We start from the raw sequence: 16979 nt of genomic DNA on the forward strand, positions 1-16979 counted from the left end.
ACTTTGCTCTGTGGTTTTGCTGACTCTTCTTGCTACTGCCGGTTTTGACAGATTTTTTTTTTCTAGATCTCAGGATGTCGTTTTGGGTGGTTATGTTTCATAATGTGTAATCAGGCATAGGAAATGAAGGCTCTGAGGTGCCAGGGAGGTGCTCAACAAAGCCACATCATATATATATATATATGGGTATATATATATATATATATATATATAATTACAATTTATAACTAAAAATTCATTTAGGAGCAGAAGACACAGTCACTTTTCATTTTTATTTATTTTATTATTCGTTTTTATTATTTTATTTATTACTTTACAATTATATAATATTTGCATTAATTATTAATTATTTATATTTTTAATTGTAATCATATACACACACACATATATATATATATATATATATGTAGGCTATATATATATATATTATGGAGGGACAAATTACTCAAAATTAAATCATTAAATAAATGTTGACATATATAAATAAATCGTTAAATATTTATTTATTTATTTACTTACTTACTCCACATTCATTCTATACCATTTGGCCAACAGTGTTCAGGCCACTAGTAATATATGCGTGTGTTGAGACGGAGTCGCAGAAGGGCGTCACCACTTTCATTCTCTCTATTTAAACAACCTGCAGCACAAGCGCCAACGAATCACTTCATCTCCTCAGCGGATAACAACGAAACCGTGGATTAATATTGCGCACTGACCAAGCATTAAAGACAAAATGACAGAGGTAGGAAAGATCTTTTTGTCCTTAAGAACGAGCAAAAAACTTGAGAAGGAGTTTTAGTTGGTTATATTAGACACCTGAGACACCTGCATAGACGATTTGTCTATGCATTTCAAATAGTTTAAGTTTTAACAAAAAATTAACTTGTACTTACTTAGATAGAGAGCGACTTTTTATCCTGGCGCAAAATAAACGTACTGGTACTTGGATTGAGGACGTAAATCACGTAACCATGGCAACACTATGTTGTGCGCTTTCCGTTAGGATTAATATTGACAACACAGAAATGCTGAAAATTGTAAACGCTTTATGATATATATCAGACAGTCTTAAGTCTATGCCTTATCATGATAGCTAACTAATAGTGAATATAGATTTGTCCATAGATTTGTCATCTGCTGTAAATTATAGCAAACGTTTATTAAAAAGTAAAAAAAACAAAACATTTATAGCTACTCACCCTTATGTATGACTTCTCCTTCAACATGAGAGTGAGCAAATTATGACAACATTTTTTTATTTTGGGATGAAAATTTGGCCAGTTTTATTTTAGGGTGCAGGCCAGTTGGGTAAGGAAAAGTTAACTTACACAAAACCCAATACTCTTTATATTGTATTGTGTATCGTCCCATCTATGCTGTGGAAAGTTATATGGTTACTGTAGACTGTACGTTTGAGAAAAAGCTCACATATGTTAGGCATTTTGATCATAGATCATTATGTCCATGGTTTGGTTTATACGTTCTGCTTTGTATTTGCTGCCAGTAATCCCAGTCTGTCATATTAGCTCATGCGTAGAGCTTGATTCAATGTATCATTCTATTACACTGTTTACATTTGTTGAAATCTGTAACCTCAAAATAAATAAATTCATTCGAAACACAAGATTAGTTTGGGGTGCAGGAAAATAGAATGAATTTAATTTGAATTGCATTTATGGCCTAGAGAGCTTGCACAGCTAATGATTAGAAACTACAGAGTACTAAAAAAAATAACCAGTAATAAATTGTATCTTTATTTCCATCACCATTTCAAAGATAATTCACAATTTCGAGCAAATAATGACTTCATTTCCAACATCCTGTCATCCTGTCAAGAGCAGTGTCACAGGTTCAAGGCCCTCAAGGTGTCTGTTGTCATAAATCATTTGACCTCTGACACTCCAGTGTCCTTGCTGCTTACCATTGTATACTGCTGGAAGCCCAAGAACCATTCAGACATCTATCAAGAGTTTAAATGCTCAGTTGCAGTGCTGTGGAGCATCTCTAAAAGATAGGGACAATGTCACAAGGCAAAGAATGTTTGCATGTCTGTTTCCACATGTTTCAGTCCTTAAAGGATTCATCTTGTGCTATGAACTTCCTAAACTATTTCCTCTTAGGGTTAAAGAATATAAACCATTCTTAAACAAACAAACCCAAAAGCTTTTATCAAACAACACTATTGTGTACTTACTAAATGGAAAACAATTAGATTTCACTTTGTAATGAACTTCAAACAGAATACAGGTGGAGTAACAGGAAATGTCCTTTTGTAAGGGAAAATTATGTGTAATTCAAGACCCTAGTTATAACATTTTAGTACATAAACACAATCACACATTTAGTCCTGCAACATAACATGAGACATACTTCTTTTATATGTTTATAGATTTACTCTAATTCGGAACAGCATTACACATTATTTACATCCGCTGTGGCATCTCTGCTGGAGACTGAAAGGTTCCACTAAAAAAGGATTTAGTGACCAGGAAAAAATCAAAGGTCAAGGGTCTGTGACCTCACAACCACATAGCAACATGTCTTTTAGAGCAGACCACTTAGATGTTTAAGATGGCGTGACAAAATCCCTAAACTGAAATTACTTTGCTCATAGAAATCACTGTGAAGTCATAGAACTGAGTCACTTTGATTTTTGAAAAGCAGAACCAGCTTAAAGGGTACTTTAACATGACTGGCTGGAAGCCAAACAGCTTTGGGCTTTTGAAGTAGTGTCAACTTTCTAACTAAGCTGAACTATGAAATTATAATAGGATGCTGTGGCAATTTCACAAAAATGCATTGCTCTAGTGCCATAGACAGGTTTGTCTTCTATGATTGGGAGGTCTTATGTCAAATAAATAATAGAAAAAGCCCCCCTCCCTCCCGCATCTGATAGTTCATAGCAATACTTTACATAATTGCTTGCTTGTTTTCTGACATTTGCTCTTAAATCCTATTATGGGACTTACAATCACTTCTAAGGAAATTCCATTGAATGAAACCTCTCTAACACAGAGGCAGGTCATATGTCATTTCACAATCAAAAGACAAAAGTAAGAAAGCAACAGTTTGGGAAAGCAACAAAATTACCGTTGAAAACTTTGGGTCTTCATGTTCATAAAGTGTGCATTATTTGTTTAAAAATACAGTAAAACTGTAATATATATTTTCATTATTATTACAATTGAAAATAACTTTTTATTACAATGTTATTACAAATCTAAATTCTGGTTGAATATACTTAGCCCATTTGTTGCTCAAGACAAATTTCTTCTTATTATCAATGCTGAAAACAGTTTTGCTGCTTAATATTTTTGTGGAAACCATGATCATTTTTTAAAGAATTCTTTGATAAATAGAAAGTTCAAAAGAACAGTGTTCATTTGAAATCTTTTGTAATATTATAAATGTCTAAACTGTCACTTTTTTGCATATTTAATGCATATGTCCAGGTAATATTTTACCACAAAATCATTTTAATTAATTGATATTTAATAACCCGATAACATAGACTTTATGCTAATCATAACAGAGAAAGCTGAACATCTTCTTGTGTTTAACTTCTGTTTCTTCTCATCCACAGTTGCAGTCTTCACCACCAAATGAGAAGATGAGTCTAAGTGCCAATGAACTGATTGAATTCTTCACCATGTGGGAAGAATTAAACTTCACAGACGCCAGTGACAACAACTCGCGGGTGGAAATGCAAATGTGCCCCACATCCTTCAACCGTTCTGCTCTCCTCCATGCTATGTGCACCCTCTACTCCTTCATTTTTGTTGTGGGCCTGGCCGCCAACGCACTAGTAGTGTGGGTCAACTTGCGCTCGGAGCGTCATTACCATGACACACACTTGTATATATTAAACCTAGCGGTGGCTGACCTGTGTGTGGTCGCTACTCTCCCGGTGTGGGTGAGCTCGCTGGCACAGGGTGGTCACTGGCCATTTGGCCAGGCGGCTTGTAAGCTCACACATCTACTCTTCAGTGTCAACCTTTTCGCCAGCATCTTCTTCCTGGCCTGCATGAGTGTGGACCGGTATCTTTCGGTGGTCCGCTCGGGGGAGATTTCTCAAAGACGAGGTCGACAAATACGACGTTTAGTGTGTGCGGTAACATGGCTGCTTGCTTTATTCGCCTCAATACCTGACACATACTTCCTGCAGTCTGTAAAGTCACTACACAATCATGTGACTTTGTGTCATCCTGTATATCCACAAGGCAACCCTTTGCAGTGGATGGTGGGCATTCAGCTGAGTTTTGTGGTTCTTGGTTTTGTCATACCCTTCCCTGTTATAGCAGTGTCCTATGCACTGTTGGCAAACACTCTGGGTTCCTCTTCCTCTCATTCCCCTTCAAATGGCGACCAGGATCTCAGTGTGAACAGGAAGGTCATCCTCACGTACATAATAGTTTTCATAGCTTGCTGGGCACCATATCATGCTGTGCTGTTAGCCGATGCGCTAGCGATGCTAGGTGTGTTCCCGCTGGGCTGCAGTTCAGAGAACGGCCTTTTTGTGGCGCTGCATCTTACGCAATGCCTGTCACTGCTGCACTGCTGTGTGAACCCCGTGGTCTACAGCTTTGCTCACCGTCACTACCGCTATGACCTCATGAAAGCCTTCATCTTTAAGTACTCCAAACGTACAGGGTTGGCGCGACTCATGGAGGGCTCTCAGGGCACCGAGATGGAGTATGCAATGGTGGAAAACACCCCTACGGCTGTGAGCTAGGACCCTCAAGAACATCACCCTCAACCAAAGTTCTGCACTGCTTCAAAACATGAAACACCTCGGACATGTTTTCCTGGAATTTAGATAAACAAAACTAAATGTTTTCTGTCAAAATGGCAGCAAATGCTCAATTGTGACTCCAAAGATTCTGAATAATTCACTTGAAATGTGCCAAAGACTGATGGGAATTTGTAAAATCAGAACCACTTTGAGATGTTTTCATGAAATTCTGGTCAAATATACCATGCGTTCTGTCAAAATTGCAGCAAATGACACCAAAGCAGTGACATCAAAGATACTAATCAATTCATCTGAAATGTTCCAAAGACTGATTTTAACATCATAACCATGAACACTCAAACAATGAATTGATTCCAAATTAACCGGCAGCCTAAATTTGGCCATTTTGAACCAATTTAGAGAAGCCTGATTTTAGTGTGTTACAGCTTGACGCTGTATCATTCAAAAAAGGGAATTTCCCATAATTGTGTCCAATAATGACTTCCCAAAAATGTTTGATGGCTTTCAGTCATCATAATATGATATATAATGCAATATAAAAAAATTAAGGCATGTGAAAAAAAATGAAGCTGTAAATAAAACAAAGATTATTGGAGTTAGTCTTACAAGAAAAAAATCCAATGTCAGTCTCTCTACTTCTAAATTTCATTTACTGTTATTTGCTGTTTCTTCATAATTATTTGTGAAATTTACTAGCAATTTCTGAGAGAAAATGCTTTCTATAACATTTTTATTTTACTGTCTAAGGTCAACAAACCATTAATATTGTGATAAAGTTCATAAAAAATGTTATTTATAACAGTTCTCCTGTACTTAATGTAACAGTATAGTTATGTAGCTCTAGTTCTCTGCTTAAATGTGTTCATATTTAGCTTAATCGCTACCGATTAAATTGTGAAAAGCACTTTCTTTGATAAAAGAGGGGCTTTTGTGTCTGTGGCAAGAGAATTGGCATTACTTTTGTATTTTGAACAGTCAGCGTTCACATGTTCTCCGCAACAGCACATTCCAACATGTTTTGAAGGATGGAACAAGTCAGAAAGAACTTATTTTTAACTGGATTTTTATTGTGCGACTGCGTTTGCACTTCATTGTAAGTTTTGTTCATGTGTGTATATGATGTTTTATGACAGGCTTAGCTTGTAACAGGACCAGAGAGCCTCATGTGTGTACTTGGACGGGCATTTACTTTAAAGCTTATTTTGTCTCTTATAGATGTGTATATTTCAAGTATCTGAAAGTAATTATATTTACTTGTATTATATTTACTTGCATAAATTTGTATTATTTTTGAGTTCTGTTGGAACACTGAATACTTAAATGTACTTGGAATAAATCATTTGATTCACAATGCTTATTAAATAGATCTTGTCTCAGTGTAATTTAAGAAATAATGAAACATCAAATGCGTCTTTTATAAAGTTTTTTTTTCTTCCCTCACTAGGGTTGTGTACCGAAACCCATATGGCACCGCAGCTATGTAAACGGTATGTACTAGAACCGATTCAGAACGCAGATTTCGGTGCCATGCCTGAGCGATCGATTGAAATATTTGTCCTTTGTTTCTCCGAAACGAACGTAAGAAGCATCATCACCGGCACCGTGATTTTCAAAAGAATTTTGACCTATTAATACAATCAGTTAAACGGTTTAAAGTCACTTATTTATTTATTTTTTTTCAGTAATTTATCAAAATATTTTAAAAAGTTTGCTGCATGGTTAAAATAAGCTACGCGTATATATATAAAAAATACATATATTTTTTATTTCATTTATACATTTTATTAGCCCATTTCATTCAGAAATAGGCCGACGCGAATTACAAACATTAGCCTATAATAAACAGGTTATTTTAGTTCCCCTCACTCCACAACAAATCCTTTCAATTAACAGTAGGGTATTTAGGAAAGAACAAGAATTAAAAATGTAAGAAGCTATATAAACGACAAACCAAAACAAATTAATTTAGGCTAAAACGAAACTGAAACCAGCGTTGGGTCTCTCGTTCTACACAAAATCAAATGTTTCCGTATTCGCGATGTATTTTAATGCCAAAATAGCCTATTATTTACCGTTTATGCCTACTTCACTTGCGTTCCAATATCCACTTAAAACTAAATGTAAACGCTTAACGGCACACATTTTACTACATATTCAAACTGAGCAGTGTTGGTTTTTTCCCCACATGTTTGACTGATTGTTTTTTATAATTATAATGAACAGGCTGATTTTTTTGTGCGAGATCGCCCTCTGGCGTCCAGTATGAATGAAAAAGACATCATGTGTGTATTGATGATGGCCAATCCAATTATTAATTGGTAATTAAAAAAAATATAATAATATATTTTTTTATAAGTATCGGTTCAGGCACCATTTAGGCACCGGTACCGTTTTAAAAGTATCGATTTGGCACCGGTATCGAAAAAACCCCGAACGATACCCAACCCTATCTCTCACACACTTGTATATATAGCTTCTCTATGCTATCTGATGGAATATGATGCATGGTTAGGATTAACCCATGTATGAGCTGGAATTAATATGGATTCAATCTAGCCATACCTTTTATCTTTGATTATCAAAATCAACCCTGTAGTATAACTGGTTCACCATCTGTTCAACAATGGTGGCCCGTTTTTATTTACATCCTAAGGGCATCATAAAAACATGAAGGTAATGGTTACAATCTACAAGACTGTACTACAGGATACAGTTCAAACAATTGTGGTGGAGATTTTTGGTTTAACTGAAAATACATCTCAAGATGTTATAACTACAGGACATTAAATTGCAGTCAAAAAGCCTTAACCAAATTCTGTACATGCATGTTAAAAATATGTAGAACATTTTGTAGAACATTCATCTCTTCTTTCAGTATCTCATGCTGACCTATAAACTCTAAGAAGCTTTCTAGAATGAAATGTTCAATATAAAAACAAGAGAACTATTCTCAAGATAAACTTGCGTTGATTCTTAACGCATGGAAATGATCCAAATAATAATTAAGCAATATCAAACAAGCATATCAGGACAAGTTGTAATTTGGCCAGGTAATTCATACAACAGTTAAATAAATTCAGTGTAACTTGCAGAAACGATACAACCACACAATCAAAACCCTTGTTACAGAAGAGGGACACAGACGACGTGACGTATAGTAAAACAGGTATTTATTGAAAGAAAAATGGAGTTAAACAGGTAAGAGGAAGTTCTTTGATTCTTCGGAGATCTGGAGGAACGTTAACTTGGGTATCCTTTTCTTGACAGGTGACAAGGAACAGGAGCTGGACACACACCTCACCAATGCGGCGAACTTGGACAGAACTCGGGAGCAGACAGACTAGGGATCGCTGGAGAGAACACTCGGGAAGAAACACGGCAGGTAAGTAGACAAGGAGGTAAATATCAGGCTTAGAGATTGTGATAACAATGTTAGTCCTCTTCGAATGAACGAGAGCGGACACTGGAGTGCTGTGATGTGTGTGTATTTATGGAGTGTGTAATGAGTGAACAGGTGACGTGCAGGTGTGCTCAATCAGTGGCTAGGTGAAACCAGGTGCGTGTGTGCGTCAGAACAGAAAAGACAGGTCCGTGACAACCCTCTAGTGAAACTTTATAAAACTCTGACTCTTTCAGTGTATTTGTTTATGGAATTAAAGTGTTTAAACATTTACTAGCTTTTAGAGGTACCAACACCAAGCTGTAAAGTTTTAGCATATTCAGTAGAATTTAGTAAAACCCTTTTTACCTTGATTTTTTCTTAGTCAGCTATAGTTCTGAGCAGCATTTCCACATCAAACAGATGCAGTGGCAGAACAAGGACACATGAGAGTCTGATTTATGCTGATTTGAACCCAACCAATGTCAAGTCTATAATACTTTCAACGCTGTATTTAGACACCTGCAAGGCCTGAGCAAAACCTCTTAAGGTTGCATTAGCAGCTGTCTCTAAAAGTCTTCTGTACACATGTCCATGGCTGTTCAAAAGCTGCTTTGTTATAATTCAACATCATCTACTTGCTGTTTTTCAAAGCTTTCTTTATAAACCCTAGCCCCCCCCCCCCCCCCGCTATATTATTGTCCCAAAGTTTTTAATCATACTAACGCATTCAGTATGTTCCACACTTTTGAGCATCAAAGATTATTGTTGTATAGTTGAAGAGTATTCCTATAATTAGCAGTTTAGTTTGTTTAACTCTTCATGAACTCATTTGGATTCAGTTAGTCTCTAATCTGTTAATTCCGTTTTGACACCAGTGACACATTTTCATCCCTAAACATCCCCTGTGTCTTTCTCGGCAGTTATTAATTTATTTTGTCATGTTCAAAGTGTTTATGTCGGGAAAATGACACCACTACAACAAAACTGTCAGGCACTTCAAAAACTTCAAACGTCATAAAATTACACTTCCTAAAAATGTACTCTTTCAAACACAACATTGTCATGAATGTAGGCTGTGTCTGTGTTAAACTCACACAGGAAAAAAAGGAGACCACCAGTCTGAAACAGGTTATGACTCACAGCAGTTTTATTTCTGTTAAACAGGGCCTCAGTTTACAGGCTGCCCAACAACAAAGACAGCGAACAGCGAATTTTAACAAGTGCTGAGACAAAAGGTTTAAATGCATCACATGGAGCATTTCACAAGAACATAGAGAAATAAACCTTTTTCCAGAGACCAGACATAACCTTGTTGTAGATAGTAAAATATGTAGACTGTAAGGTAATGTCTAATATAATAAATATATAATATAAATAATATAATATAATATAATATAATAATAGTATCTAAAATGGCAGTCAGTTGGAATGAACCTTTTTGGTTACATTTTTTAAGGTGTCCTAGTTACAGTGTAATTATACATTTAAGTATTGAGTAATATTAATTAACTACATGTATTTACTATATGGTTAGGTTTAGGATTAGGGTTACTTACATGTAATTATGCGCAATTAATTGTTATTATAATAGAAAGTACATGTAATTTGTGTAACAAGGACACCTTAAAATTGTGTTACCACCTTTTTTATGTAACTCTACACTCACCTAAAGGATTATTAGGAACACCATACTAATACTGTGTTTGACCCCCTTTCGCCTTCAGAACTGCCTTAATTCTACGTGGCATTGATTCAACAAGGTGCTGAAAGCATTCTTTAGAAATGTTGGCCCATATTGATAGGATAGCATCTTGCAGTTGATGGAGATTTGTGGGATGCACATCCAGGGCACGAAGCTCCCGTTCCACCACATCCCAAAGATGCTCTATTGGGTTGAGATCTGGTGACTGTGGGGGCCATTTTAGTACAGTGAACTTATTGTCATGTTCAAGAAACCAATTTGAAATGATTCGAGCTTTGTGACATGGTGCATTATCCTGATGGAAGTAGCCATCAGAGGATGGGTACATGGTGGTCATAAAGGGATGGACATGGTCAGAAACAATGCTCAGGTAGGCCGTGGCATTTAAACGATGCCCAATATGCACTAAGGGGCCTAAAGTGTGCCAAGAAAACATCCCCCACACCATTACACCACCACCACCAGCCTGCACAGTGGTAACAAGGCATGATGGATCCATGTTCTCATTCTGTTTACGCCAAATTCTGACTCTACCATCTGAATGTCTCAACAGAAATCGAGACTCATCAGACCAGGCAACATTTTTCCAGTCTTCAACCGTCCAATTTTGGTGAGCTCGTGCAAATTGTAGCCTCTTTTTCCTATTTGTAGTGGAGATGAGTGGTACCCGGTGGGGTCTTCTGCTGTTGTAGCCCATCCGCCTCTCAACTCCAAGGTTGTGCGTGTTGTGGCTTCACAAATGCTTTGCTGCATACCTCGGTTGTAACGAGTGGTTATTTCAGTCAAAGTTGATCTTCTATCAGCTTGAATCAGTCGGCCCATTATCCTCTGACCTCTAGCATCAACAAGGCATTTTCGCCCACAGGACTGCCGCATACTGGATGTTTTTCCCTTTTCACACCATTCTTTGTAAACCCTAGAAATGGTTGTGCGTGAAAATCCCAGTAACTGAGCAGATTATGAAATACTCAGACCGGCCCATCTGGCACCAACAACCATGCCACGCTCAAAATTGCTTAAATCACCTTTCTTTCCCATTCTGACATTCAGTTTGGAGTTCAGGAGATTGTCTTGACCAGGACCACACCCCTAAATGCATTGAAGCAACTGCCATGTGATTGGTTGATTAGATAATTGCATTAATGAGAAATTGAACAGGTGTTCCTAATAATCCTTTAGGTGAGTGTATATTGTACAACAACAATATAACTAGTATCAGTTGTCATGCATAGACCTCTGCTATTTCGTCTTTACCCTTTATTTGTTTTCTGCTTGGGCAGAATCAGTCTTCAGAAGACAAATATTGTTTTTCATTTTAGTCTCCTCCTGTGGTTTGGCTGGTGCTCCAAAAGGGATTTGAGAACAAGGCAGAGAGCCACTGGTTCATGCCGGCTGAATGAACAGCCCAGAACGGCGTGTAATGTGAACAGCCGGTATTTCTGTTGGTTTTACAACAAAGCTAAAAAGATTTGTCTTTGAGTTCGCTGATACTGTTTGTGAATTTTGCGTCTACAAATGCTGCAGTTACCAAGGATCTGTAATGAAAGTGATCCTGTAAAACATGAACATGCATGATCAAGAAGATAAATATTTATCCTGCAAACAAACTTTATCAAAACATCACAAAACTCCAGAACAGACACACACCCCAAGCACACACATTACATGACACATGCTAAAATGCAACGTAAACACACAATCACGTATTCACATTCTTCATCTCTAGTGTAAGCGTCTATATTTCTCTGTCAGGACCAAATTTGTCTAATCTTTTCATGTCAGTCCCGGATTCCTCAGTTGCAGTATCGCTTCATGAAAACACAATATGACTTCAATCTCATTACAGAGAATTTGATTCTTCAGCAGGAACTTACAAGGAAAGGTTCTGCTTTCTGACATTGTTGTGTGATGTCAGTTCTCATTCTTTTCCATGACATAATAAATGTCACATCATAAAATCTGATTACATAACATTCATTTGTAAATTCACCATAAACATCGCAATCGTTTTGAATATGTTTTGCGTATGGCAGATTTAGGCATGTTTACATCTCATTTAGTACTGCTGATGACAACTTGTTCGTCACACACACACAAAGTCACATTGTTGTGGTAGTTGTAACTTGTAGTTCTGTACTGCAGCAACTTGTAAGCAACATACGTTTTTAACATACTCAATGGTATCAAAATTCACATTTTCAAAATTGAAAATGGCTATTCAAATAACCCATAGCAATTTCCATATAAATGTCTTCCAGGATTTGTTGGAGTGCGAACTTAACAGCTCTGTACAGCTGAATGATATTTATTGTCTCTTAAGAGTTGGGTGGTCCCATGTAGCTCTTTGCAGAGTTGCTGACTATATAGTTTAAAGGGTTCTTGAGCAGGTTTATAGGTTTTATGAAGGTACAGTTACATTACACTTGCAAATGATTACAGATTCACGCTTCATGTATGATATTGACACAAGGAGATTAAGACTTGAACTTTATTAATATTGACAGTTGTGGCAGTTTTTTTTTTTTAAGTGAAACTTTCTGACAATTCCCTACAATAGCCTCCACCCTAACTGCTGGTGTCAAGGCCACAGCCCTGAGGTATCGTTCTCTCTTTTCACTTTTGCTTTACAAATATTGATGTCTCACATTACTGCCATGTCATTGGTGAGTTATAGTTGATCGCTGGGGAAAAATCTGTTACGATTTGGAAGGATTTATAGCATTTTGGTCAAGGTAAAATAAATGAATATGGCAATGAAATATTGACTAAATTTAAAGTATTGTCTAAAAACTGCCAAAAATACTAAAACTGTCCCAGCTTCTCAAAAATTCCCTCAGTCAGAATGTTTTTGTAGGAACCTGAACAGATATAATATTTGGTAAGGATGACTGGAAGGTCACATCTCCTTTTATTTCTTCCATGCTTTAGTTATGGCTGAATCCTTTTCCACCATCTCTCTATTACCTTCACAGATAAAGTCCGCACATGTACAGTTACATAATTCATAAGATGTGGATATGTGACAGTGAACTACAGCTGAACCACTATTCAAAGGAAAACAGTTAATTTTCAGAAGGACTGTGACTGACAGGCCAAGCTCACTGCAGTCTACTTGTTATCTCTACTACATCCTGAAATTTTACAGAAGCTTTACAGAAGAACGGTTATGCTAAAAGCTATAGCTTCTCAACCTGTTGGTGTCAAATGCATGTATATTTTAGAGTTTGTCACTTACTATCACTAGTCAGAATGAGATGGGTCACCAACTGTGGTTATGTAAGAGTGAAAACTAAATAGAAATGACTAAGTACAGATAACCTTTTGCTCTAATTTGACTCACAAAGTATCATTGACCTAATATTGTCACTTTGGCTCTAGCCAAACATATCATCACTTTTTTTTTTCATGCAGAAACATTCAACCCTTATAAGGATTCTAGAGATAAAACCTGCCTATACAGTTCTAAAGTAGACTGTAAATTCAATAGGGGACTTCAGACTGTCATTAGGCATACAAATATATTATTGTTTTGTGAATAATACATTCTGTCTGTTCCCGCCACAGAACTTCTATTTTCTTCTTAATTGGGTGGTGGCACAGTGAAATTTTCTAGGTTGGTTCTTATTTTAAACCCTGGAAGGGGAGGGATATATGAAATGGAGAATTCCTCAGTTCCTCTATCATTGAGCAAGACACTTTTTGGACAAAAAGCATTCATTAAGTGATGAATAACCGAACCCACAGGAGAAGTCAGTAAGAGTCAAGTTTCTCTCTGGAGGTAGATAAGTGTGTGTGTGTAGATGGGCACAGAGTCTTGTTTTCATGTCCCTGAAATGTCAGATTTTCTCCTACGGACCCAGCATAAATTCCCACGGGAACCTCTGGTCTGCTTTGGTAAAGGGAGCAGAACAATCCTCTGCCCCTTTTCACATTCACCACAAACATCAGCTCATACAATATGCTGAATCAAATATGTATAGGATTGTGTTTCACATGGAAACTGTAGCTTGATTAGTAAACCAGGGAAGCAGGTTTTTCCCACTCACTATTCTTTCTATTCATCCACATGTCCATATGTCCCAAAGCGGATCCCTGAATCAGACAAAGACCCCATGACATCTCGGTGATTCAGCAAAGTAAAAAGGTTGTTCAACAATAGGAACTTCAGCATTAAAGAATCATCTTTTTATTTATTTCATGTCACATTGACATTTGACTTCCTCCAGTAGGCACTAAGCGTCTATGCTTTCTCTAGCAATGTCTCCAGCAATGCCATTAATTTCAAACTGGTAAATTTCAAAGAAACTTGAATCATGTAAATAATGTCAACCCAAAACCAAAGCATTGTTTTCTAAATGGACAGGTCTAATTGTTTATACTCTCCCCTTCATCCCATTCTTTGGCAGTCAAAGCTACATGTGCAAATTCAGACTGTATATTATGCTTTTCTTAACATCATATGCATTATATATGTACAGTATGTATGTTTTTATCTGAGCTTCTTCATTTGATGTAACCCTGGCTTTAGTATATATAACAGATAGATAACATATATATGATATCACTATTACAATTAACTGACTTGTGCCAATATACTAGTAATATGCATGCTAATAGCAACTAGATAATAGTGAGAATTGGTCCCTACAGTGTTACCAGCTAAATAATAGGTATTATTTGATTGTTTTGTTATTACATTAATCTAAACCCACACAAATAATTTGCATATTGGATATATTCATTAGAATAGATTGTTTGTTTGTTTTTTTGCTAACACATTTGTCAACCTTAATGGCCTTTTCACATTAGTTGGTCCTTTCCTGTACTAAAACATTGACTGTTTCATTTGGCCTGTTTAGTTCCCAGCTCCATTTACATCAATAAACAAACAGGTGACTGCAGACTCCCTGGAGGCATCATTCATCACTGCGGCATAGCATGACAGGTAAACTCACCATGAGAAACATGATCCAAACCACAGCACCACAATGCTAACCAAACAGAAAGTCTGCCTACAGCTACAAGCATTTGTCTGCAGATTTGACGACAAAAGAACTTTGTTCATTAAATCTCAAGAAGCTTTATCAGCTGGTGCTTTAAAAGTACTACTTTTTATTAGATAATACTGTATCTGTTATATAAAGTATTCAATGGCAGCACATACATTTAATATTAAGCATATGATAAATATTATTAGTATTATAGTATTTATAATGATGGTAAGAAACACAGAAGCATATGGAAATGTTATGTTACCAATCTGCCAAAGAGCAGTAATGTATGTAGACTTGACCCCTGTCTCATCTTATAAAAGTTCTGGTTTGTTGCGTTAATACCACAGGAATGTAAGACTAAACCAACAGAATTGTTCTATACAGGCTTTAGCAGAAGATAAATGAACAAGATTTCTGTTTTTGGGAAATATTCATTTTAGTATTTAGTCTGTTTTTCTGTTATGATGATATTTTGCAGCAAAAACTGAGAATAATGTAGCTTTGTAAACCCATTCTCCATGCTCTTTTTTTTACCATCTGTTTCTTCTGTTGGCTCAGAGATCGTACCCCTGCAGAACTAGTGCTGTGCTCTAACATGAGAAATCAGAGGAACGCAGCTGAGACAGTGTTTCTCACGTCAGAGCCTGTAATATTTCCTGAGATAGGAGAAGCCAAGTCTAGTCCCAGAGGCAATATACACAATCATTCCCTGCAGATACTGTACATAGCAGAAACCAAAAGATTTTAGATGGTGCTCCCGCCAAAAAAAAAAAAAAAAGAACATTTTGTGCTACACAGAATTATTGTCCTTCAACAAGAAAGCTAAATTAGCAGATATTGACCTGTCCATGATGAAAGTGCCCAAAATCAAACTTGACTGTGGGCCATGAGCCTAAAGTAAATGTTGTGTGATATCTAATTCTATTTGATTAAAATTTACAAAAATCAAATTCACTTATAATCCCTCTATGCCATTATATAAAACTAAAAGCGTTAAAACAAAAGGATACATCCCTATTTTACCCTTCTCTTGTGATATGGCACAGCAAATTAATGTTCATCATGGACCAGTTAGGGATCTGAATTTGGGTCAAACTTTAGACAGATGCTTATTCCTTTTATTGTTCCATATATTTTCACACAATTGGTGCATATTCCATCATATGGAACTTGTACATATAAAAATGTTCCACAAACTGTATAATTGTGCTTATATGGGGTGATAAATGCTACATATTGATACTAACAAAAAAATGGAAATGGAGTGTTGTATGTAATATTTCCTGAAAGCCCAGCTTTGTGCTTTGTGGGTTTGTTTTTGTACAGATGCTTTTGTTTCTTAGATTTCACATGTTCTCATTTTTTTAAGCTCAAATGGGTTTATGCACTGATCTATATATGACGGCTTCGCTTTCATGACATCATGAGCAATCCAGTTCTCTATTATAGATCAGTGGTTTATGCAGAGGATTTCTTTTGAATATGTAAGGTCAAGCTCATAAATGTGAAAAATAGGTGAAATGCTTCTTAAACACCACTGGTTTATTTAACAATGTCAGCATCTCTCTCTTTTAAACAGCATCCGAGTCCCGACCCGAGGACAAAAAACAATTCAGGAAGATAAACAATTCTGAGGACAATTGAAGCTGTTTACCTCTGTGGAGATGGAAGGACGGTGGAGGAGGAGATGGGAAAGGGACATATCCGTCACAGGCCGAGTTATCAGCCAGACTCAAAGCACCGGAAAGGAGAGGCTTTCAGGATGTCCTTTTGTAAACAGTCAAGTTCATCAGAACCACTATACATCAGTGAAAGCTGTAAGCCTAAATAATATCAACGTAAATCAAAACTGAACCTGAAATGGGAAGCTTATTCTGCCTGATTCATCTTATATGTGACCATGTACCACAAAACCAGACATAAAGTGTCAATTTTTCGAAACTGAGATTTCTACATCATCTGAAAGCTGAATAAATAAGCTTTCCATTGATGTATGGTTTGTTAGGGTAGGACGATAACTAGCCGAGATACAACTATTTGAAAATCTGGAATCTGAGGGTGCAAAAAAAAAATCTAAATACTGAGAAAATCACCTTTAAAGTTGTTTAAATCAAGTTCTTAGCTATGCATATTACTGATCAAAAA

The 16979-nt window shown here is 36.5% G+C and overlaps 1 protein-coding gene across 1 annotated transcript; it reads left to right on the forward strand.

Annotated features, from left to right (window-relative positions):
• Positions 1 to 614: 614 nt before the first annotated feature.
• On the forward strand, positions 615 to 6115 carry LOC306876046 (atypical chemokine receptor 3-like). The gene is made up of 2 exons (XM_079426943.1): positions 615 to 745; positions 3587 to 6115. Exons 1-2 carry the CDS (start codon positions 737 to 739, stop codon positions 4733 to 4735), a joined length of 1158 nt encoding a protein of 385 aa, XP_079283069.1. The 5' UTR covers positions 615 to 736; the 3' UTR covers positions 4736 to 6115.
• Positions 6116 to 16979: the final 10864 nt, after the last annotated feature.

The sequence above is a fragment of the Barbus barbus genome (genome assembly GCF_936440315.1).
Source record: "Barbus barbus genome assembly, chromosome: 10".
NCBI classification, from domain to species: domain Eukaryota; kingdom Metazoa; phylum Chordata; class Actinopteri; order Cypriniformes; family Cyprinidae; genus Barbus; species Barbus barbus.